At 37.4% G+C, this 24,901-nt stretch overlaps 1 protein-coding gene across 15 annotated transcripts in view; it reads right to left on the bottom strand.

Annotated features, from left to right (window-relative positions):
* Positions 1 to 571: 571 nt before the first annotated feature.
* Positions 572 to 24,901, bottom strand: part of LOC115237960 (zinc finger and BTB domain-containing protein 20) — a 110,906-nt gene continuing 86,576 nt past the window's right edge. For 14 of the 15 annotated variants that reach the window (XM_029811376.1, XM_029811375.1, XM_029811373.1 and 11 more), the window contains 6 exons: positions 10,037 to 10,186; positions 6,031 to 6,303; positions 4,938 to 5,102; positions 4,720 to 4,768; positions 4,142 to 4,400; positions 572 to 4,047 (listed from right to left, as the gene is read on the bottom strand). In XM_029811376.1, coding sequence (XP_029667236.1) covers positions 3,450 to 4,047; positions 4,142 to 4,400; positions 4,720 to 4,768; positions 4,938 to 5,102; positions 6,031 to 6,303; positions 10,037 to 10,186 — 1,494 coding nt within the window. In that variant the 3' untranslated portion in view covers positions 572 to 3,449. The remainder of the gene's footprint in view (positions 4,048 to 4,141; positions 4,401 to 4,719; positions 4,769 to 4,937; positions 5,103 to 6,030; positions 6,304 to 10,036; positions 10,187 to 24,901) is intronic. The other variant, XM_029811387.1, reaches the window with a different exon arrangement.

The following is a 24,901-nucleotide window of genomic DNA, read 5'->3' as shown; positions in this document are numbered from 1 at the left end:
ACATATATATAATGATATAGTAACAAGAGAATATATATAAATAATAATACTAAAAATAATAATAAAATTATAACATCTCCAAAAAAATTTAAAAATATTCCTCATTTGTTCTATGGCTCCACAATAATCTTCAAAAACATGACCATCCATTCGGATATCAATATTTATACATATACATATATACATATATATATATATGTATATAAATTATCATTATTAAATATTAATACTTCTAGTCGTATACTCCCGCTAGAGTAAAAGTGGTCTTGCGCGTGCCAGGTATAAATATATCTGGACGCCATAGGCAAATACAGTGTGTACCAGCGCATGTATTTTTTTGCTTTCTTGATATGCGATAGATACTAACCTAACAAAACTCGCCTTTACATTTCTCTCATTTGGTATGTCTTAGTCTTATTTTATTTAAAAAAAGAAAAAAAATATAGAAGAGAAGAAAGGGAGAAACTCCTTTACTGAATACAAAGTTTTGATGAGAGAAGATAAAATGAAAAAAGTATTAAATTAAACGATGAAGATGAACAGATCTATCCTTTTTTTTTCTTTTTTTTTATCTCTTGTCATTTAAGAAGTTACGAATAAAATTATCGTAAACGTTATTGCATTATAAAATTATACATTTATGTATGATAAAAATAATCGGTTTGGAGCACTCGTAAAGTAATCGAAAGACCAACTCTTCCAATGTCCAAAATGTTATTTCAAGTTAAATATATAAAGTAGACTAAAGAATATAATGTTATTTTATTCGTCAGATAAGTCAACGCGTCTGTTAGAAATATATTCTCTCGTAAGATCCACAACAGAGTGTGTGTATGTGTGTATACGTATGTCTGTGTATGCTGTTTATATCTCGTGTCTGAGTGTGTCTCACTTAATTGAGAATCTCAATGTACTTATCATTATATTTCTTTTTTATTATTTTTTTTTTATTTACTTTAATAGTCAGTCAATTTCAGGGTCCGTTTAAAAAGAGAGAGATACTTACATTTTTTTGCATTCGCGTATAAGGAATGCACGTCTCCATTGTATTATATATTATACACATTGTTATATTTACAGGTTTCACGATATATAACCGCACGCACGTTTTCTCCATTTTCTACTCGTCATACTGAAATTTCCAACCATGAAAGGAAACGTCTTTCCGTTCTTTCTTCCTACTACGCACGGATTACTCCATTCGGATTACTTTACAAGTACCCACCGCGAGAATAAACCTCCTTTCCAATGCAACTAAGTCTTATATCATCGAAAAATATCATCGAGAGATACCTCTATTATACTACTAGTTCTTATTTAGTTTTACCTTCAGCGAACAGGAATACTCATTTCCAGTCAATATCTCATAGAGTACAATTATTGTATATGTATATATTTATATTTATATATATATATATATATATATATATATAGCGCGCGGTAGTCTCTGGATAGCTTTCCATTTGTTTATCTAACTTAACATAAACACCGCGCTTGCGAATTGCTTACGACGAAAATAAAATAAACGGAATCGCGAATCATACGGAGAACGGGAGAACGATAATACCATGCGTAGCAACATTATCATAGTGCCCTTGTCCGTCGCCGACAATGCTACTTGTATCAATATCGTTCCCCCGCATTGCTTTTTACAACAAGGATCCGATCGTGATTGCACGAAACAGGAAAGTCTTCCTTTTTTCCCTTTAAAATAGTGCTCGGACACTTCTCTCTCTTTCTCTCTCTCTCTCTTTCGCGTCAAATAATATTAATTTGAATATTTTCTCTATTGCACCGATATTTACAATGGACGTTTATATTTCGTATTTGTCTCAATCGATTGACGAATCATCTTTGATATCGGTCGATATTTATTATCCAAACAAAAACCACTAAAAATATTCCCTCTGGTAAAAAACAAAGAAAACATTTAATACATACATAATAAACATTGTCTCTAAAACGTTGCTAGTGCAACGTTACATATTGGTATAAAAGAGAAACAAAATAAAATTGTTACATGTAAATAGACAATCCCGTTCTGAATACTATTAAAAAAACAAGGCAGCTGCCGCGATTTATTTTCTGAATTTTCGTATAACGTGCAAAAATCGCTGCTAACTGCAAATGTCTTTACTTTAATCGCGTCTGGCCGCTTTCTATAATCGAAGTCGCTCTGTCTAATTGTTCTAGACCATCCTCCAAAAAAATGCGATAGTGTACGTAAATAAATCTCATCGGCGAATCGACAACGTAATCAGAGAGACCGGTACTCTAAATGTTAAGGCTTTCATCGCAAAAATTTGTTTAAATCATAAACGATTTACTATTGGACATATGCAGCCTGACGAAGTGATGATTTTGTCTCTCGCTCTCTAAATACTTTTATAAATACAAGTAGAATCTTCTTTTTGAGAGGATCTCTTTTCTGGGAGAATCTCTTCGTGTAGCTTCTTTCATATCGCGCGAATGGACACTTCTTCCAATAGTATACGCATTATGATTTAAATTCTGTTCGTATGTAGAACATTAAACAAAACGCGCTCCCAACGCGATCCTGACGGATGAATCGCACAAGGAACATCGTTGAAGGACCGTCACACTCCGCTTTATCTTTCTTTTTTCCTCTTTAGGAGGTATGTATTACACTATGGTGGATCTACTTGTGGTGAATATATTGTCGCTCTTTACGTGCTATACCATACAGACACATGCGGCAGAAAATAGTCTAGGCATTCTTTGTTTGCGATAATACACTCTACATCGTTATTCAAAAGGAACTTCGATTGAACTTTTTATTATACGCTTTTCTTTTATTTCTTTCTTTGCTATTTTCTTTTTTTCTCACGAAGGCCAAAGTCACGCGCGCTACCGACGTGTATAGATCAAAGTGAACTGATTCTAAAGATAAAACGAAAGGAGAAATTTTGCATCAGCTCGCGCTATTGAATGTTAACTTTTCGAGGATAGATTTCGCAAAGTTAATATCTTTTTATATAAATGAAAAATACATGGTAGGGCCATGATCGTGTATGCAGAAATTAATTCAAAGGCATGACGAAGTGTACGCGCTACCGTTTCTCGGATGATTCGCAATAGACTTTGCGGTGGCACTTCTTTCTCGTTGATTCTAAGTCGCCTTCCGAAATTTGTTTTTACATTCCGACACCAATCACGGCCCAACACCAATAAATCGCAATCGATGAACACGTCAGATTGTTTGAAGCCCTTTTTGGAATTTCTTTTTTGGAATCGGGCGTGCGCGGAGCAGCGGTGTCCCTTCTTATCTATTTCAAATGAAAATTCGTGAGAAAACGCGTAAACACGTTGGAATAAAAACTGCGCGGGCACTGCAGGTCGGATCTGTAGTTGACGTTGTTCGGCGCTGCACTGCGGGGGTGATGGTGATGATAGTGATTCGCCGTAGGTGTTAAATATGGTCTGAATAGTTAGGGTTTGCTGTTGTCATTATTCAATGACAACTGATCAGCGAGTTTCTGCTGCTGTTGTTGCTGCTGCTGCGGACTGACCTCGCTAACGGCACCACCGCTCATCAGCTTCGCATTGTTATTTTCCGTGCTGGACATCTTCGCATAATCGCGCTTGCGCGGCGTGTTCTCCGACTTGACGATCGTGATGTCCGGATTGTTCTCCAGCATGGACGTTGCGGCCTTCGGCACCGTTGTCGGTACCTCGATATAGCCGCCACCCTCGCGCTTGATCGACGTCGTGGTCGTGGTTAACGTCGCCGCAGTCGCCGCGTTCGCGTTGATCTTCTGCAGTATGTCGTTGACGGATTCGTTGTTTTCCGTCGTCGCCGACTCCGTCGTCGTCGCATTGTTGCTGCTGCCACCGTCGATGTTGCCACCGGATGCCAAGTCGCCAGCCAACGAAATTCTGTCTGGACCTTGCAGGGTTGACAAATATGTGGCGAGCGTATGGACGGTCACATTGAGGAACTCGGCGGCCCGGAACAAGGTAATCTCCTTCCGCCGCAGTTTCGCTAACACTTCAGCGGGGCCCGGCTCAGACCAAAAATCTCTTACTCTGAAAGATTGACTGTGCATTACTATCGCAATTCTTTTTATCAATATTGTATTCCTTTATTTTACAATTCGATTGCCATCTACGTGTTTATTACCTGTACGGATGTTTAAGGCAACCATAACTGTCGCGGTATCTGCCATATAGGGTGCCGTAAGAGACGCCGAGGATTTCGGCGGCAGTCTTCATCTCTAGTTCTTTGCTCTTGATGGCGTCCATGACACGTCTCGTGAACGGTTCCTCCCAGAACTCTTGTCGGCGTCCCGTCGTCAGATAATCGTTCATCTTTATCACGTCTCGAAATTGCTCGGGGATCGACAGATTCGAGGCGTTAGAGTTTGATGGAGTGCTAGGCGCTGCAAAAGCAAATATTTATTTAACGCAAAACCGCCAAATTGGATGACGATATATGATAGCATTGAAAAGATAGAGACTATTTTCTTTTAGAAGATTCAAGAGAAGAATTTGTGTTTCTATGGATAAAGATCGCTATAGCTTGAATCCCTAAAAAACAAATTTTCTTATTTAATCATTCAAGAAATTCCAGAAATAGTAAAATATGTATGTTAAACTTGTTCAAAAACAGGCTATTTTAGATTTACACTAGACAAAGCTTTCAATCAATTATAGAGAAAGATTACCGCGTGAGTGCGAGTATAGAGAAATCATATGTACCTTTCTTTTCCTGATCAGATGTACTATCATCCTTGGACATGTAGGACAGCTAAAAAAAGCACAATAGACGTCGTCAAAGTCGTTGGATAGAATATTTGCGCGAGAATAGTTTAATCAGTTGGAAGAAAGTAGAACGAGACCTCTCTTAATGGTTGTTTGATTTAATTACGCGCGCGCGTCCAAGTAAAGAAGAGAATCATATCTAATTGGGGCCTTACCACCGGCAGTGGCGTTTCGTTATTCTCGTTCATCATCATCTCGTCGTCCCAACTCTCATGGTCGCCGCCCTCGCTCATCATTTCCTCCTGGGAAAAGGTTCGACGTGACACATTAGAGTCGTGCGTGGGTATCCCCGCGTATGTGTAATACCCGCCGCTGCGAGTCTAACAAAATTTTCCAATTTCTACATTCACGACAAGGGTCAACCCGTAAATTTGTTTATCTCAAGTATTTCGCATGCGTAAGGCTCGGTGCCGTTGCAACGAAATGATATTGCAGCGTAGATTTGTCTTTTTCTTTCTTTCACTTCTTTTTACATTTTTTTTAAACGTTCATTATATATTCAATATCGCGTCTTTGTATCAAAGCTAGAATTCATTAATGCCTTAGCACTTCCGATTAGAGAATTGTAAATCGAATACATCATAGATGATTCGTGTATCGTGATTCAGAAAAGTTTATCTGACAACATGCCGCATGTAAGTATTTGATATGCGCAAAAAAATAAATTTTAAATTAAAAGACAAATTAGTAATTTATATGATATAAAAACAATCAATAAAATGGTAGTTTTGAATTATTTAACTAGAAGTCATGATGCACAAATATCTAAATATAATACGCCTGAGAATATCAAAAGTGATAAAACATTTTAATTGAGTTCTATAAACTATGTTATAAAGATTGAAGATTTTCGTTCGCGATGCAATTGTTAGAGTATCGATCAATTATAAATAAGAAAATGTTACTCTAAATAAATCGTGACGACAATGTAAAAGTCAATGTTTTATTTTCCGTGACGTTTTCAATTTCGTCAATCGACGTATTCTTTTATTCAGAAGAAGAAAGAACCAACAAAAGTTTTCGTCAATTGAAATACGCGCGTAAAAATTATTTAAAAATAAAATATAATTATAACAAACACATACATAAAATAATATTTTAATCACAACATTCAATTAATATATAAATTGTTAGAATGTGAACAAGTTTTACAAAATGCAATAATAAATTCGGCGTAACTGCACCGATTCCTACACAGGCATAGGGCATTCGGCCCGTGATAGTGTTTAAGAGATTCGAATTACGTACATTTCCGGTGATGCAAGTGATCTTGGGCGTGAAAACGTCATGTGCCGAGGGAGGATCGTCCAGAGGCGGACGACCCCTGCGTCTCTGCTTCGGGGGTGGCGGCTCGTCTTCACCCTCTCTGCCTAGAACTGCCTCGACGCCGGGGGTTGCGGCGCCTGGACTGTGACCGGTGTTGTTCAAGTCGTTTTGCGTGGAATCACTGCGCCAGCTCACCTCAGCGAGCCCCTTGATGTGTAAATCCTCGGCGGTTTTCAGTAACGACGACAGCCTCGTCTGTAAAGCAAAACGGAATATAATCACTCGTCTCTAATTTCTATAATTAATATCACGCTAATAAGTTTACATAATTATTATTGTCATTATTATCGCTATCATAATGTTTTACATGATATAAAAAATACATTAATTATTATCGTATAAAATTGTAACATAATAATAACATACTATAATTATTATTTTTATAATTTTACAACATGTGGGCGCGAATAAAAAGGGCGAATGTGATTAAAGGTAAAAGTTCAAGCTTTGGAAAAAAAGCGTAAAGTAAATACGTAAATAGATGTGAGCTATGCAGTTACGAAACTCGTTATAAATCCACTATAAATTCCACCGAAGGAAAAATTGATTATACTTATTTATAAATTCACATAATAAAATATTTATAATGTTGCATACATGAAGCTATGTCATCGTTAATTAACGATTAAGTGTCTGAACGTTAAAATTTTTCAAACTATTAAAGATGCTTTAGCTGCATATATAGTAAAAGCGTGAATAATGGCAAACGTAATGATAAAACATTAAGATGATAATTATATACGGATGTCGTTAATATTAATGACATTAATAAGAAGTGCAACGATGGGGAATAAGAATAAACGCTTCTTTATAAGGGAAGGACGGTCAGGTTGAAATAAGCGGAAATGAGTAAATGAGCACGTTTTTCATTTGGACACCGATTTTCCCCGTAATCGTACTCATCCGCCGTGACTACATGTATATGTGCGCGTATATGTATACTCTACATATATATATATATAATTTATGAGAAAAATTTAATTTAATAAAAATTTAATGTGTATATAGTTTTCTTTATCAAAATATTTTATCATATAAAATACTCTATAAAACACAACTATAAAACACAAGAATGAGTTAAATCACTGTTAGGAATGATTAATTATTCTATAATTACAAAGAGACGATATATTTAGACAACGTATTTTTTTCTCTTTTTTTTTATAAATTTGAAATACTGCAAAGAGGGGGAAAATAAAAATGAAAGGCAGATCCATTATTTTCACGTCGCTGGCATAAAATGCTTATTTATTTTCATCAGAGTATTTATTTTTCCTCGCAAATTTTTCTCCGGACCCTTTTTCTCTGGAAAAAGGATATTCGTACACGTCGTATCCTCTCGTCTGCAGAAGTAGAAAAATTCGCACGATAAATATCGGACGAAAAAGAAAATCGTGAGCACGTATCGGGGTTGCAACAACGGACAATCCTAATTATTATTTGCTAATTCTCACCGACAAAGGCAACAGCAATGGCACACGCTCGCGGACGCGCGGCGCGACCGAATGCTAAATAATATGGGAACTTTCTACAAACGCGCGGTACGGCTTTCTATCAGCCACGCTCGGAATTGGAAAAATACCTATGTGGGTCAGCGTCGCCGCTACCGCCGCCGCGAAATAATGTATTTCAGAAATATCGCCGCTTTCTCTCTCTCTCATTTTTTGTTTGCGCGCAAACGGAGAACGGAGAACGGTGCAAGAAAAGGGACCATGGGAAAAAAGGACGGCGTGCTCCGCGTGACGCAAAAGTTCGATCTAAAACCATATAAAATCTCTTCGGTCCCTCTATAGCGCTTTATTCCGATCAGATGGAGAGCTTAAATCGCCGTCGTCGCCGCCAATCTTCAATCCGGGATCGGGCTCCGTGCATTTTCACTCGGCAATTTTTCGCGATTAGGCCTATGCGATACAAAACGTGTCGGAGAAAGCTCGCGCGACTGCAGCATCACGATTAGAAATCAAGGAAGAATTCGTTCTTCTCGGAAACAGATTTATAAGATTGAAAGATTCAAAAGATCATTAGAAAAAGAAAGAAAGAAAGAGAGAGATGCAAGGAAGCTGTAAAGTATCACAAAATCAAATACTATTATATAGATGAGAGATTTTGAAAATTGACTAACAACACAATAAGATATTTCTAAAAATATCTTAAGTAAGTGATTAATATTAAACTCTAAACTTTTATTTCAAAAGAGTGAAGATAAAAAAGGGAATGTAAACTTGTCACCGTAAACAAAATATTTAAAATTGAATAGCCAAATATGTCAAAAAAATTCTACGAACAAATATTTAAAAAAAAAAATCGGTAGTTTATAAAATATTTCGAAAATTAGATATTTGGCGGAAAAAATCTTAAGAAACATATGGATTTTAAATGTACGATTTATGAAAACTTTAATATTGGAAACGTATTAAAGAACTGTCAAATAGATTAAACATTAAACTATTGTCAAAAAGAGAAAAGAGCTATTGAAGACATATCTCGAGAAAATCTCAAGAATGCAATTTTCATTGAATATTTACTTTGGGCAATCTCAAAATTGAAAGCATAAGAAAATATAATAATATCGCAAACAAGATGCTGGAGAATGCTTGTTTCGTTTTCATTACTAAATCCAAATGCAAGGAGCAGCACAGTAACTTATAAATATACGTGGACTTTCAAGGATTATATATTCTTAGCTTTATTATTAAATTTGCCAAGTGCAAGCTCTCTTTAATCCATGGCTAAAAAGTATCTCAAGGATTACAAGAAAACAATTAGCGAAATCTATTAAACAATTATCCGATTAGGAACTTTTGTCATATTATAAATATATGTAAGTATGCAAGATAATGTATTATCACTTCTCATATTTTCATACAATAAATCTTCGTTAATGATTTGAAATTGATTTTGTTTCAATAAAAATATTTTTAACGCGCGCGCAATTTTTCAATTTTTAACATTAAATATTTTAACATTTTCAGGTAAAATTTCCGTTTCAGATAAAATTTCCAAATAAAATCCATTTTAAATTAAAAATGTAATTTTATATTAAATATCCTTTTATTTTAGAGCTTCCTCTTCAAATATTTTTTCACATGAGAAAAAATTGACTTCAAATTCATCAATGTGCCAGACACAATCGTGTATATCCTTATTGATCTCTTGACTTGAATATCACTCTATACCTCTTCATTTTTGTTGATTTTCTAGACTGTAAGAATTCGCTCCGACAAGTCGATATTCTCGACACGTACTTTCGTATATACACGACGGTCTTCTTGTCATAACATGTCGCGGCGCATTCGAACTTACGGTCGTCGTCAGTGCGAGTGAGAAATGTTAGCTTTTCGCAAGATAATAGGCATCGTAAAGTTCTCTCGTTAACTATAGCTGTCACACGGCACGACGACTCTTATCTACGCGAAATTGTTGTTATTGGAAAAGTGCTGAAGAAGGCAAGGAATTATTGTCCCGGGGTTTTACTGCCTAACTTTATTTCACGGCGACGTAATAAAACGCCCGCCGCAAACAGCAACATTAATGAGCACCGAGTGAAAATATATTTAATATATCTATAAATGAAAAATTTTGTCATATTATGTCGACAATATTTAATTAGCATTTTAGGTAGGTGATATAAATGTTACGTTTCGAGTTTTTTTAGTCTCCTTTATCCTTTTAAAAATCTCATAATTTCTATCTCTAATTTCTTTCACGGAGATTGCTTTTGCTTCATCACAGATTTTTACCTCGTATTTTCATATTCATCAAATATGATAACCTGAGAAGTGGTACTTACAAGTATTTTTCAAATTTCTCCGTAAATTTATCGAGTAGGTTTTGAAATGAAAAAGAAAAAGAAAAAGAAAAAAAAATGTCGACAAGTTGCGATGCTAAGAGCGAAAGAAAATCATTTATAGATGATTGTGATACTTACGTGATCGATGTTGATCTCTCCCTTGTACATGAACTCGACGAGTACTTTGATGTCCGAAAATTTGACGTCTCGCATGATGACGATAGGATCCTTCTCCTCGTACTGTGATAAAATTGTGTCGAAGTATGTGCTACACGCCGACAGTACAACCTGCGAACATGCAAGTTGGCGCAATTGTTAATCATTTATGCGATGATTTTATCTCCACAAACGTGAAGGCGGTAAACCATCATGTAAATAATGTCACAATTTGAATTCTACATCTACATATATTAAAACGCGCTGCACGACACATATATGTCAAATATATCGATAACTCGCAGTTAAATTATAGTAAAGTTAAAAATCTGAGCTTAATAAAGAAATTTTACAAAGAAGAAAGAAAAAATGCTATATTATATATTATATATATATTTTGTACGCTCTCATACACACATGTATAATTCTATGTATAAATATATTATATCTTTCTATTACTATTTCATTCTTCTCTAACTATATTATATTTGTTTGTTATTACTTCATTCTTTTATAACTATTTAATTATTCTATTTATTGTGTAGGCAATCAATGAAAAATACACTTTTATGTTTTTCGATTTGCAAACATTTATTATTACATCATTTATTTAGGCATAGTCCGAGTTCAATCTGTGATCTCCACCATATAATTACGCTTTCAAAATTTAATCCCGATAGACGTAGGTTAATTGCGGAGCACGTTGCACAATATGAAACTAAACGACATTTCGTAGGGCTATAGAGTTGTCGTAATCGTACTATAGAGCATGAGATCAAATTTCACAGGTAGAGAGGTAACTTCCTATACTACGGTATATAAATATTGTAATATAATTTACAAAAAAGTAATTGTATATATCTGTAATTTCAATGTTCTCTAATTAATCCGCATCAATTGACACTGGATACCCGATATTGAATTGAATGCACGATCAATTTATTGAATTCACAATCAGCACACAGACAAATATGTAATACTATCTGTTTTTTCTTTTTTTTTTTGCAATCCGCGGTAAACGTTACTTAGTTTCATGTTACGACATACGATCCAATTTATTCGCTTCGGCAAGTAAGGACACACGCGCGACGACGGCGTGTCAATCATTATTAATTACCGGCGAAATGGAATTATCCGGGAAGTCGCATTGTGACGCGCGTAACGAGCGCGCGACTAACGTAATGTATGGATCGAGAACGCGCGAGCGCATCACCCGATAAAATATGAATTCCTGTCTGCATATTCTCGGAGGATTTTTGCAGTACCATTCCCGAACTCCACCCGGCTCCTCTCGACGTAAATATCTAGCATGAAAGTCAATGAGGTTCCTCATACTCGTTTATAAAAATTCTCGTTTGCGACTTGGCATCGTTTATAACTTCTCTTCGAGGCGATTTCTTTTTGCGATAAAAATTTACACAAAGCAATGTATCTCTTTTTGATCGATGGATTTATAATGTCTCGATCTAAAAAAGTCGACGTATCGCGACGTTAAATTTCCGATCGTCCATCTCTTTCAATTTTCAAATCACCTAGTCTCTTAGCAGAATGTTAAATCTCTTGCGGGATTGCATCGTCATCCTAGATATTCGAGTTTCTAGAAAAATCTTGTCGAGAGTTTCTATTCTTTCCTCAATCAATTTATCTTACAAATACTCCGAAAGACCGTTGTTTTATTTAAACGTGTGTTGTACCGTCGTCATGATAACCTTCAATTAATTGCGTCTCTTTTGTATGCTAATTTGCCGATGTCGTCGTGCATATTGTCCCGTAACGGTAGTAGGTAAATTGGTACGAGACCCTGTGCGCGAACGAATGTCGTGGGAATTTCCGGACGGTTGCGCGAATTTCTTTCAACGTTCGCTAATAATAGCGCATCGTCGTTAGAGAGGAAAAATGTAACGGGAAAAGATTTTTTTTAAGTCGAGACGAAATTCTCAATTACCAGCGAGTTTGAAGAACACGTATGTCATAATCATTATTACAATAACAAGCATTCTCTCCTCTCACGTCGCTGTAAATTTTATTTTGCCGTAAAAAAAATTTCCTTCCTCGTCAGTTTTAGGCAATGCTTTTTCAACTTGAAATAACGATTGCAGGATAAGAATAGACGCATTAAAAAGGGCACATCTAGCCTTCTTTCTACGTAGAAAGCGATACCTCTTTGTTTCGACTCGTATTTTTCCCCGTTCACACATTTCATTTCCATCCTTTTTATTTTCTCCACGCGTATTCCTCATGTATCCTCTTTGTTATCCGTCTTAGTTTTCCCACTAATTTTTCGTTTCTTCCGTCGTGGGCGAAGGGGTCGCGAACGATGAGTGTCTGACTCGGCCCCGCCCAGTCAATAGCCTGAATATTTAATGTTAGAAGTTCCGTATTGATTTTCGCGATTTTTACGTCTCCGCAAATAAGGCCGTAAAGATCGTCTCGCGAACGGACGGAACGGGGGAGGAGGAGTAGAGGAGCCGGCAGACGGGGGAGAGAAAGAGAGACGCATAGACGCGTTACTTTTCAGTGCCAGCTATATAACGCTTTTTATTATGCCGGGGCGCTTTTATGGGGAAATACTGCGATGAAAAAAAAAGAGGAAGACGTCGAGACGAGCGGGGGCGGGAGGAAAGGGCAGAAGAAGAAAGAAATTGCACTGCCCGGGTTTCATATCGAGTCATTACGATCCTCGGGCACTTTCACCCCCTCCCCTCCCTCTCTCCATCACCGGCTTCCTCCCTCCCTCCCTCCCTCTCTCCTGCCTCCCCTCCCACCGTCCGCGACGTCTTCTGACATTAAACTTTTTATCGTGCATAACGGCGCTTCGTCTTTCGCCCAAAGTAAAAAAATAAAAATAAAAAAAAGAATATATAAATGGAAGAAACCGGGGTGGAGAGAGAACGACCCCCCTGTCTGCGCAGAAAAGGGATGCTTCGTCAAATTTGTCGATCTCCCTCGTCTGCCGTCCCCTGACCGCTCTCTCCCGCCGTCGCGTTTTTTTTTTTATTTTTTTTTTTTATTATTACGGCGAACGCAAAAGCATGACAAGCGCGCGATCGATCCCAAGACGCTTACGGCGAAAACGGCAGCGAAACGCGGAATACCGACGGAAATTTACATTCGTAATGGCGCGCATTTTAATTTTGTCGAGAGAATCTATATTTCTATAAATACAAGACTGGCGTACAATTTTGGAATTTTTTTATATACTTGGCGTATTTTTTTTTACCTTTATGAGGTTTTTTTTAGGTTAAATATTTATTCAACCGAACATTATTTCAGTTATTTATATGAATCGATATAAAAGCGTATCGGCAAGAGAAAGAGAGTGGATGGGGGGACGGAAGCGTAATGACGAGCATTGCCCGCGACACAAATGTCGATGAGTGAATCGGTATTAGCGAAAAATCATACGATGATAATTTAAAAATTTTGATCTTTACAATAGTTACAAATTAGATGATTATTTCATGTAAAAACGACAATCTTATTGTATTACAGCAAAAATCGATATAAAAATTGATATAAAAAGTAATAATTATAATTATAACTTCTCTCTCTCTCTCTCTCTCTCTCTCTCTCTCTGTGTTGATAGATATGTAATTCTCCAGAAGTCAAATAATATTCTCCATTTTGCATGCAACAAAAAAAAATCGACTCTTATTTATATTACAGAGTAAAATTAATGTATTGCGATTACTCGTTAGCATTTATCGCAGCGCGGATTTTTCGAATTTTCCCTTTTTTGCGGATTATGCCGATCTTGGCATGAATCAGCAAGTGCGCGAGAGTTCAGAAAGCTCAGAAAATTCCAGAAAGCGCTCGCAAGATAAGCGAAACGCGACGTGTTATCGCGGGGGAAAATTCCGAGCGAAGAATGGAAGCATTGATATCGAAATCGGTATCAATAAATATCGACGCTGTAAGAGAAATATCTCGATCCTAGGAAGTAAAAAAAGGTTATAGTATAAATATCTGATCCTGCTATAAAACCGAGAATAGAGCCGTTCATTGTGAAAATATGAAGTATATCCATGCCGCATAACGTCGAGGAGAATATTTTCTACAGTAATATTTAATAGAACGTCATGTAGGTGCAACCAAAACAGATTGATATATCAATTTTTCAACACCTATAACGAGGAAAATTATTATTTAAATAATAGAGTAAAATATAATAAAATATAAAATAAGAAAAATTTTGCACACGCCCCGTATTATTTTATAAGTATTATATTAACTCTTATAAGTCAAACTTTTTGTAATATCTTGCTGTAATTACCGATACTTGTCGATACTCACAATCAGTATTGAAATTAATATCGACGCTCCCTGCTAAGAGCCGCGCTTTCGATCGTCCGGAAGAGTCATAACTCATAACATATATAACAATACCGGAGACATTTCACTCGCGCGGCGAAGTTCGTTATAAAAACGAGATTACTGGCCCCTCGCTTGCAGTTACGTAATTCGATCGATAGTTTAGGCGTTTCCCGTTTCTAGCGGATGAACGACAGTGTGGGTGGAAAGAAGAAAGAGAAGAGGAGTGAAAGAGAGAAGGAGAACGAAGAGAGAAGAAGCAAGACGAAAGAAAAAAGGGATACCCCTTTTTGTGTCTGACGCGAGGGGTAGAATCGACACAAGAAACTTAACGAACCTGTCTTTTTTAAGGCGTCGATCCTTCCCACAGCTCGCTTCGAAGAGCTTTGTAAAAATTCGTTTTGCCAGCGATTGTCTTGCCGCGATGAAAGTGTCATACTCTATACAGAGTATTTCACTGTCTACAAATGTGAACTGCTTCTCGAGCAAATTGCGATCGATTCTTCTTTTGTGAAAATATCAAGATAACAATAGATTTTGGATTATAGACGCGTTTCTCACAAATTAAGTTTCAGAGACGCGAGCAGATAATATTAATTTAATTTTACTTTAACAATTAGTTATAAAATCAATTAATCTTGAGGCTAAATCAAGAGACTGCGAAGAAAGATGGTGTATTATCAGATTTTCAAGAAGGAAAATTAATTTAGAATGTAAAAAATCATATATGTGTATATAATTTAATAGTTCTTTGAGGCACAAATATATGGTCTCTTCTCTAGAATTTAATAATCACAATAATACGTGATCTCTTGATTCTTGCATTAATTATCTCGGATTATAAAGATTGTATTATATACGATCCAGAAATGCAATTCGACCAACAACAATGAAGATCGAGAAGATTCGAAAGCGACTTAAAATACTCGAATACTCATATGAGAATGGCTGTCATTCAACAAGAACGAGTTTTGCTACACGATGATGGGAGAAAATTCAAATAAAGAAGAGAAAGATATCTTGCGTTCGTGCGCTCGTAAATCGGCCTATGGAAAAACGGTCTGACATAATTCTATAAATAATGTATAGGCGCGATTTCCAGTTTAAAGGCTGATCGGTATCTTCCTCGCAGAAAGTTCATCGTACTATGTCACATTGGTATATGTGATGAAAGATAAAACTGGAATTGACGAAAACCGGCAGGTAGGATTTGTTAGATTTTTCTGCACGATTCACGTGCGGATAAAGAATTAAATTTTGCAAGGATTTATATATTTATCATTAAAGGATACAATAAATGATTTTAAAAAATTATTTAATAAAAAACGATTACTAGAATGATTGTTTTCTCGTATCTCCAAAAAAAAAAAGGAAATAAAAATTGAAAAAGCTATTTCAATTGTATAAAAATTCAAGGGTTATGTCTGTAATTTTAATTTCGAAATACATCTTCCCATACAAATTCAAAGAGAGAGAGAGAGAAAAAAAAGAGAAGGCGGAAGCGATATACGATTCTTGGCAGATGACTATAACTTCGCATGCATGAAATTATGGATCGATATGCGATGTAACTCGTTTTAAGGAATTGCGGCAAGCCGCGAAATTGCGTTCGCGTTTGCGGAAGGCTGTTAGACGGAATTTTCAAACTTCGATTTCCTGGAATTACATAACAACATTTATATCGCGATATATTTTTATTCCGGGAGTCTCAAAACACGAAATGAGTTTTCGCGCGCCGAGGGTTGGATGCCGGTGTATGTACAGTCTCGGTAAACACACACAACGCTGCTACAGCTCATTTCCTCGTTCTTCGAGTGGAGTTTGCGCCGGTAAACTATCGCGTAACAGCTGTCGATGTGGTTGCGAGACGATTCAAAAATTTCTAAGAAAGCAAGCCCTCGAAGGCCATGACCATGAAGGCCATAGTCGTGATGAAAAGCAAAGACGAATATTTTTAAATTTCTAAAGCATTGTTGTTTTCGAAAAGCAACTGGATAATAAAGAAAAAGAAGAAAAAAGATGGACAAAGATAGAGAAGAAACCGGAATTGCGGAAGAAAAGAAATAATGCGATATTCTTTGTGTACACGCATGAATAGAACGTATTATATATTTCTGTACTCTCTATATATTTTTTACTGCTGTGCTATGATAAATATCTTCCATAATTATATATTCGTATTTCGTATTTATTCTCGTCCGGATTTTATAATTTTCAGTTTCGTCCTTAATTTTCTTTGACTATCAACTTGCTTTTTACTTGTGTAATCGAGATATTATCATTAAGATTGCAACAGCAAAGAAAATACAATAATTTTTATCGATAACGAATGTATTTAGTAAAAATATTAAGATGAAAAATAACAAAGACAAAAGTTAAATAAAAATAAAAATAAACAGTCATACACAAAGAGCAAAAATAATGTGTCAAAAATCGACAAAATAAAATAATTATAACAATCTTCGGTTGTTATTAAACGCTTTAATTTCAAGAAGAAATCTTTTCGTTTCGCATATCCGTTTGCGATGGCGTAAGAAAGTTTCTTATCTGCCGCACGTAAGTCACGCGGGAATTTTCTAATAATGCAGCACGCAGATCTCGTTGTTTTGCCGCGCGTCATGCCCGACGAGTTTAACGAGCAAGAAAATGCGCCGTCGAGTCTGAAGCCGGGTGTGCGTTTTAGAGCGAACAAACCCCGAAGTGTATGTGTAAAAAATAACGGTGTGTCCAAGTGGGAGTTTACGAACTCCCTACCTATACGCGAAGCAATGTATTTTTTTAAATTTTTTACCTCTTTTTATGAAACATCTAAATAGATATCCAAAATGCGGTAACAAACATAAAAATTGTATAAGCGCAAGAAGTTTATATATATTATATATATATCCTTTTTTATATATTATATATTTTCTTAAAATAACCAACTTGTAGTCTTACACTATCTTCTTTTCCTTTTAATTTCTACATTTCTAATTGTACTGTATTTTTTATTATATGAGAAAAGTAGAAAACTCATGGTCTTTCTAATTTTGTACGATATTAAGTTACAAATGCAATTTTGCTACATCTCTATGTTTCCAAATGAAAATGTGTAGGAGAAATAGCACACACATACTAGCATTCCTTACATTTTTAAATAAAAAATCCAACCAGTTTAATTAAATCTGCATCTGCAGAAAGAGAGATATTTTCAATTTCATCTCAGAAATCTTCATAGTGCGAGTTCTATTTCTATAGCATTCGCGTATATACAGTATTCCCTAATTTATTCGAAATATTTTGATCTTTTTTTTTTTTTTATATTTACATCACCCTCTCTCATTTTCGGTTTATGATCCTCGCATATCTCGCGGTCCGCCTTTTTCGCGCATACTAATGACTTATCCCGATTTTCGCATCGGTGGCCGGAACAAAGCGTCGCACGCGCATCGCGTAATGTAAATGAACGCGAGGCAACGAGGAGGACAACATGGCAAGTGGGACGTGCACACGGCGGAATCTAATGAAAAATATTAAGCCCTGATAAATATCAGCGTACACACATGTGAGATACAAATATAACAGATTAATCTTCTTTACCATTGTCGGAGTGCTGCCCCGTGCGTGTGAGTGGGTGTTCGCGGTTATATGTAGGCACGCGGGGGGAATAGTGTGACTCAGTAATGGCAGTCCTCAAAGAGTGAAAGGATGGGAGGAGCAGGGGGGGGGTGTACTTCATCAGCGGATAGAGCAAGATAGTCGAATATATACGAGGCAAAGGGAGATAAAGAGGAAGAAGGGGGGAGGGGGAGAGAATGAATGGGTGAGGGAGTGAGTCAGCGAATGAGTGAGAGAGAAATATGTGTGGGTGCGTGTGGGAAATGGGTGGGACGGAGAGGGTGGTCGGGAAAAAGTATTCACGCCCGTACGAAAATATCGATTATACTTTTTTACGAGTTCACCCGCTCCGGCGAGTGTTAATTTCGCGAAACGATCTCTCCTTCGCCACGCGTCGCTCGTAAAATCCTATTAGCGCACGTGCGAGAGCTTCTCGGCGAAAGCTGCTTCGTTTGGTTTCGGACGAAAATTCGAATAGGTAACGCTGGCAGGTGAGATCTCGTCGTTTTCTCGGGAATGTTTCTTTTTTCCAAAGATATTCTAGATCCTCATAACGTCTGAAAATGAAGGAATTTGTAAAATCTCCAAAGAAATATGTAGAAAAATGTTATTTTTGTATTAACTTTGAATGAATTTTACTTGGATAGAGTTTTAAATTGACACTTAATTATTATAAAAAGTAAAAATTCTCAAAAGTACATTAAACAGTTGTTGTTAACTCCTCTCTTACAAAGAACTTTGTTCCCTCGATTTGATGCAATAGTAAGCGATATATACGAGATACTCGATATTTCGTAGGTCGATTCTCAAGCGAGCAATTCGAGATTCGAGACAACATTGCGAGAAAGAACGCCGTCAAATCGTATTATTACTTGTACAATTAGAGAGAGAGAGGCCTGTCGCGTTTTTAGAACGCAGGATGTCCGGGTTTAACGACCTTAGCACCTGGAAATTGACACTTAATTATTATAAAAAGTAAAAATTCTCAAAAGTACATTAAACAGTTGTTGTTAACTCCTCTCTTACAAAGAACTTTGTTCCCTCGATTTGATGCAATAGTAAGCGATATATACGAGATACTCGATATTTCGTAGGTCGATTCTCAAGCGAGCAATTCGAGATTCGAGACAACATTGCGAGAAAGAATGCCGTCAAATCGTATTATTACTTGTACAATTAGAGAGAGAGGCCTGTCGCGTTTTTAGAACGCAGGATGTCCGGGTTTAACGACCTTAGCACCTGGCAGCACCTCTGTACCGGCGGCACATAATTACCCGCAACGCACCAGGGTAATACCCGTTGTGCATCTTGAGAACGAGAGACGTGGATATCGTTACGGTCGAGAACGCGTGGAATCCCACTGTCGTTTTTTCTCGCTCTCTTTTCACGCCGCGTGGCTTGATCGATAATGTATCCAACCAGCATTAACACTCATCGCGGTTAAAAACTGGCCTAAACTTTTCTCCCCCCCCCCCCCCCTCGTCCTTCACCAGATGTTCGAAATACCGCTTGTCATCGAGCTCGAACTCCGCCCTACGTCGGTGGTATGTGATCATCGTTTTAGGTATACATATACATATGTATCTGATTCGTGACGTCAATCGACCCGCTAACGAACGAGTGAAAAAAAAGCTTATGCTTTGTGAGCAGTTTACTTTAAACATTTTATACGTTTATTTGCTTGAGAGACATATCATATTTGAAAGATAATTTTTCCGTATTACATATTATTGCGTAGCTTACAAGATTTTTTTTTTGATATAACATGATATAATTATGCATAAATATAACATTATATTAATTTTATGATTTAAGTAGAAAAATATGTTTAAATCACATGCGACGAGAGAGATATAACAGAAAATATTTCACATTTATATTTTACTTCACATTTATATTATCGAATGCATAATTTTGTGGTATCTAAAGTATATAATTCTCTGTGATAGCGATGGATAAATGCGTTTCCGTTCTTTGCGAGCATGAAATAGTGTTAATTTAGATTTAATGTAACTTCACGCGTGTGTATGCGAACATGTATGCGAACTCCTCCGCGTATTTTTGTAAAATATAAGTTGTTGATTTTTCGCGAATAATAATTAATTCAGTTTAGGATTTTTCAAACATATTCTTTGACATCGCGATGTAATATTTATGCACTGCAATTAATTTCCATGTCTGTCACAATGGTATGATCGGGATTGAAAAATGTGTTCCCACAATGCTATCATAATAAATTAGTTCTTCCCCCGCGGACGTTTATTTCGCGCTTCAATTGAGTATCAAAAGGAGGGCAATTAAATTGTAATAAACACGCGGTTAGCGGCGAGCAAATAAAAGTTTACCTTGCGGAAATTACATATCATACATTCGCATTATTTGAAAACTAAACGAATGCATATTTATGCGAAGAATAATTATAAAGTTCTTCAATTTTTGCAACGTTTTGAACTGAGGAATAATCGTTTATTTCAAGTTTATTTAAGTGATGATAGAATCTTTTATCCCACTTCTCTTTTCTCTATATTCTTATAAAAAGAAAATCCTCGTTATACGCAGGGATAATGTATTCCATTTATAGCTACATTTAATGGAAAGAGAACTGGAAAAAATATGTTTAGTTAAATGGTTATTTTTAATAGAAAACAAACTCAAGCTTAAATATTGCAAAGGCAGAAATTAAAACTAGTCACAATTACACAGAAAATTTAAACATGATTTTGAAACATTTGTTGCCGATTGTGCGACCGATAATTATCCAATTACAGATTCTAATTCGTTAAATTATGACACACGTTTAAAAATAAATATGTTAGAATTTTACAAAAAATCCATTTCTTTCTCTCTTTCTGACATTGTGTAATTCAATCGCTCCGAGTTTTGACCGTTCGCGCTAAAAAAAGAATCCCGGAAAACGTTATCACGTTTATAGCCGTGGGTGGGGGAACAGAGCGATTAACAAGACACAGTCATCGGAAAAAGCGATGTGTTGCATAGTCCAAATGATAACTGGTATTTTTAAGTTCTCGAGATTCGATGCGTGATCGGATGATATTCTTTCTCGATGACACTGCAACTTATTTCGCAATATAGTACAATTGATAATAGTATGATAAAAAAAATACGCATCGCTTTGACGGGACGATTATCTCAGAATCGTACTGTTTAGAAGAACTAACACGAATCAAATAACTGTTTATACAGATTTTTTTTAGTACAATGGAATTTTCTCTTTATCATAGTTCTCTTATCATATAAAAAAACATGTTATTGTAAATTATCTTTACAAGATATTGCACTGTCTGTCAAATATCTGATAAATGAACGGGGAACGAGTTTCTCAATCGCAAACGGCTCAATGCCAAGGGATTCATTTATTCTTCCGTACCGAGGGGAGATTCTAAATCCCTGGGTCGAGAGAAGCAAAATTAATTATTCTCGCTGAATGTATCTCGTTTCTATCGTGCTTCGCGCACATCAGTGCAGATGGGTACTTGCAGTGCGCGATATAAGCGCGAATGAATCAAGAGAAGACACGCGAGAGAGTCATCGCGAACGAATATAAGATTTTCTTGTTCCAACCACGCGTGCGCGTTCGCGTTTCCTTCTTTCCACATTCAGAGCATCACTTAAGAGGCATCTCAAAAGTTTCATTTGCTCTCTCTCTCTCTCTCTCTCTCTCTATCTTTTTCTTTTTCTTCCTTGATGGGTGATCGCGCGGGATAGAAATTTTCCGAGAGCTCGGTCCGATGGGAATACAGGCAGCGCAGCGCGATAACCATCGCCATATAAAGTATATTTCTCCTATTTCGAGAGATACATGGAAGGTTTTTGCCGTGGGTTCTCTACAACGTATCGAAAGGAATCGCGATGAACGAATCTTCTCCTTTCAAAAGTTCCGGATCGAAAGTTCGATATTACAAAAGTTTTATAGCAAATTTATTTTTTTCTCGTGTCGCTCGAGATAAGGGAAGTATCTACGATCGGTAGCTATGGTTATTGTCTCACCTTATAGATCGTTCTTCTACAACACGAATCTATTTTTCCTCGAGCCAAGACAAGATTACTATATGGGACTATTCCCTTATTGTATAGTTGTGATGAGTAAAAATCGGTCATCTTTTGTTTTCGCTTGTTATAGCTCAAGTTGAATGAGTAGCAAGAAACTATTGAACAAGATTAGCAATAACTTAAAATCATAAATATTTAAAATATAAAACTAATAAAGAAAGAATTAAACGGTATTAATAATAAGCAGTGATAGTATTATCAGCTGGTATAGAGATTTTGTAGCTGAATTTTTTTGTTTTCTTTTCCTAAATGATCATATTTTCCAAAGTTGATTTATTTAGAAAATAGTAAATAGAGAACTTATTAGTTAACTGAAGCTATCAATAGATAGGTTTCTGTGAATTCTAAGTCACAGATTATTTTTGACAAAATTCTCTTTCTTCAACAACAGTGTGTTTACTTCGAAAGAGTGAAGTAATCGCTGTCGAAAGTTAAACAAGGTTATCGGCCCAACTAGTTCATAACGTCACTGAAAGATAGAGAGCAAAGACCTCGAAAAAGTCGCGTCATCGAGGGTCGAGCTTTGCCTTCGAGCGCGCGCTATCTCTTTCTCTTCATGGTATGTATGTGTCCCGCGCGCGCAGGCAAACTGAGCGCAGGTGGTGCTAGACGTGGAAACAGCTGTCCACAAAGCTCGTCCCCTCGCGCCCGTTCTCCTTTCCCTTCGACGCGCTGAACTTCTGTCGCCTCGAATCCCTTTCGTTTTCGTTTCGCCGTCGTCGCCGTGTCGTCGTCTGGTAACTCGCAAGGTGTCTACATGATATTTCAGCGTCGATATATCTTATCTCAAGTAATTCATAACACGTCGAGTTAATTTGTATTTTTTTCCCCCGCATATATTTTATTTTACAAAGAGAGATGAAAAAGTATTATGCTCTCTCTTCTCACCCAGACATTCGTCATGTCGAGAATAATGCAATTTGTAAATTTCAAAGTAGCTCCGTTGTAATCTGCATATTTTCGCAGTTTTCGCATATTCAAAGGTACGAAGTATAAAGGCGCGATTCTCATTCTCTCCTTTTTCCCTTATTTCTTTCCACCAATTCCAGGCGGAGATGTGCAAGATATTTTATTTTCATTACCTAGCTACGGATACGGATAAGGCGTAGAATCTAAATATAGACTAGGATGTCCAAAGAAATGTCCAGCGAAAAAAAATTCTTCTGCGCCTAATTACACATCACTGGCTCTAAATATCGATGCTTTGTTTGGTCGCGACGACTTCCTTTATCGCGACCCTACCCGGTGGTATCGCCGGAAGCGCGGCAAGAGCCGGCCGGCCGGCCGGCTTTTGCCAGCGCCGGGAAAAGGGGACGAGACACGAGTTAAGCGAGTCGCCCGCGATGCGGGCGCGGGGAAAAGAAACGAAAAAGCCCGTGCGCGTTCTGCCGGCGGCGGCGGCATTCTAAATTTAGGAGGAAGTATTGATTTTACAATTTGGACCCCTCCCAAAGTAAAAAATAAACCAAGCCGAACGTACTCTACTTTGATAGAGTGCCTCTCCTCTGCGCGGCTCGTTTCGACGCACAGACCCCGCCGTTGAGAGAAAAAGAGGGAGACGCGAGGAAACGAGAAACAGAGCAGGAGGAGACGGCAGGAGGAGGGAACGGGGAATGAGAAAGAGGGAACCGACCGAAGGGAAGAAAGAGGGTGGAAGCGCGCGCGGGAGCGGCAGAGGAAGGGAGTAATAAAGAGGAGGAGGAGGAGGGGGAGGGGGAGGCCAACGAGCGACGGGGGAGGTGGACCGGAGAGAAAAGAGTGTGGCGAAATGCCGTATAGTTCCACCCCGGTAAGAAACAAAGAACAGAAAATTGATCGTTTGTTAAGTTTTATGTTCCTACGACGAGACTCGTCCGTTTGTCCGTCCGTCTCCTCTCCCGTTTTCCTTCTTCTTCACTTTCCCCTCCACCCTCTGTTCCTCCTTGTTCTTCGTACCGCAGACATATCTCTCTCTTTCGTCGCGACGCACAATAAGACGAATCGAGGAAATTCTACCCGACGCGCTATGGGAAAAGAACCAAGGGGTACGCAGAAAAACGCGAAAGAGACTGAGCGACAGAGAGGGAGGGAAATAATACAGAGCCAACAGAAAGGGGGCGACAAGGTAGGGAAGCGGGAGGAGAGCGAACGGGAGACACGTGTACGCGAAAAAAAAAAGAGCAAGAGTCCGGGAAACCGGACGGGATTGCATTCGTCGTCTGCTACAGATCGTCCAGGTTTTTTGGCTGGGAATAGAATCCAATTATCAGGAGTCGAATCGTCTCCATCGAATCGCGGGACGAGGGAGAAGGAGGGGGGATTGCGCTTGGTGATCGCGATGCCCTTACTACGATTCTTCCGGTTTCCGCACTTCACGGGGATAACACTGTCATTCAACTTCAATTCAACTTTCGATCTCATCATTACGCGGAGCGCGATCTGATCGCGCGTCTATAATTAACGATGACGAGATGATGATAACGAGCGGGATGATGCGCGGATCTCGATGCGATCGTTCACAGGGAGAGTCAAACAGCGCCCGAAGAATCATCGACGCGGATTGTTTGGGCTTCGGTGCAGTTGACCGTTAAACAAGTGTGACTTAGTAACTGTCGCAAGTCATCGAGGTTTCCCAACCGTAACCTGGATAACTGATTCTAACAGAATGCGTATCCAATTCGTGCACTCAATCAATGGAGCGTGAATCGTTCTATTAGAAACAAATGGATATAATTACGCAATAGAAAACTGTTATATACGTGTATTACAAAATGTATTCTGAATTAATCAATTTTTTAAAAAAGATATTTTTAAGATTGTTAAAATCTGAAACGTTTGATTAAACATTTTTTTAATTTCAGTATTTGAAAAATGTATGAGACAGAGGAA

Source organism: Formica exsecta, unplaced genomic scaffold (genome assembly GCF_003651465.1).
Source record: "Formica exsecta isolate Colony F162 unplaced genomic scaffold, ASM365146v1 scaffold314, whole genome shotgun sequence".
NCBI classification, from domain to species: Eukaryota; Metazoa; Arthropoda; class Insecta; order Hymenoptera; family Formicidae; genus Formica; species Formica exsecta.
Note: the sequence above shows the minus strand (reverse complement) of the source record. Positions and strands in the feature narration are given on the sequence as shown.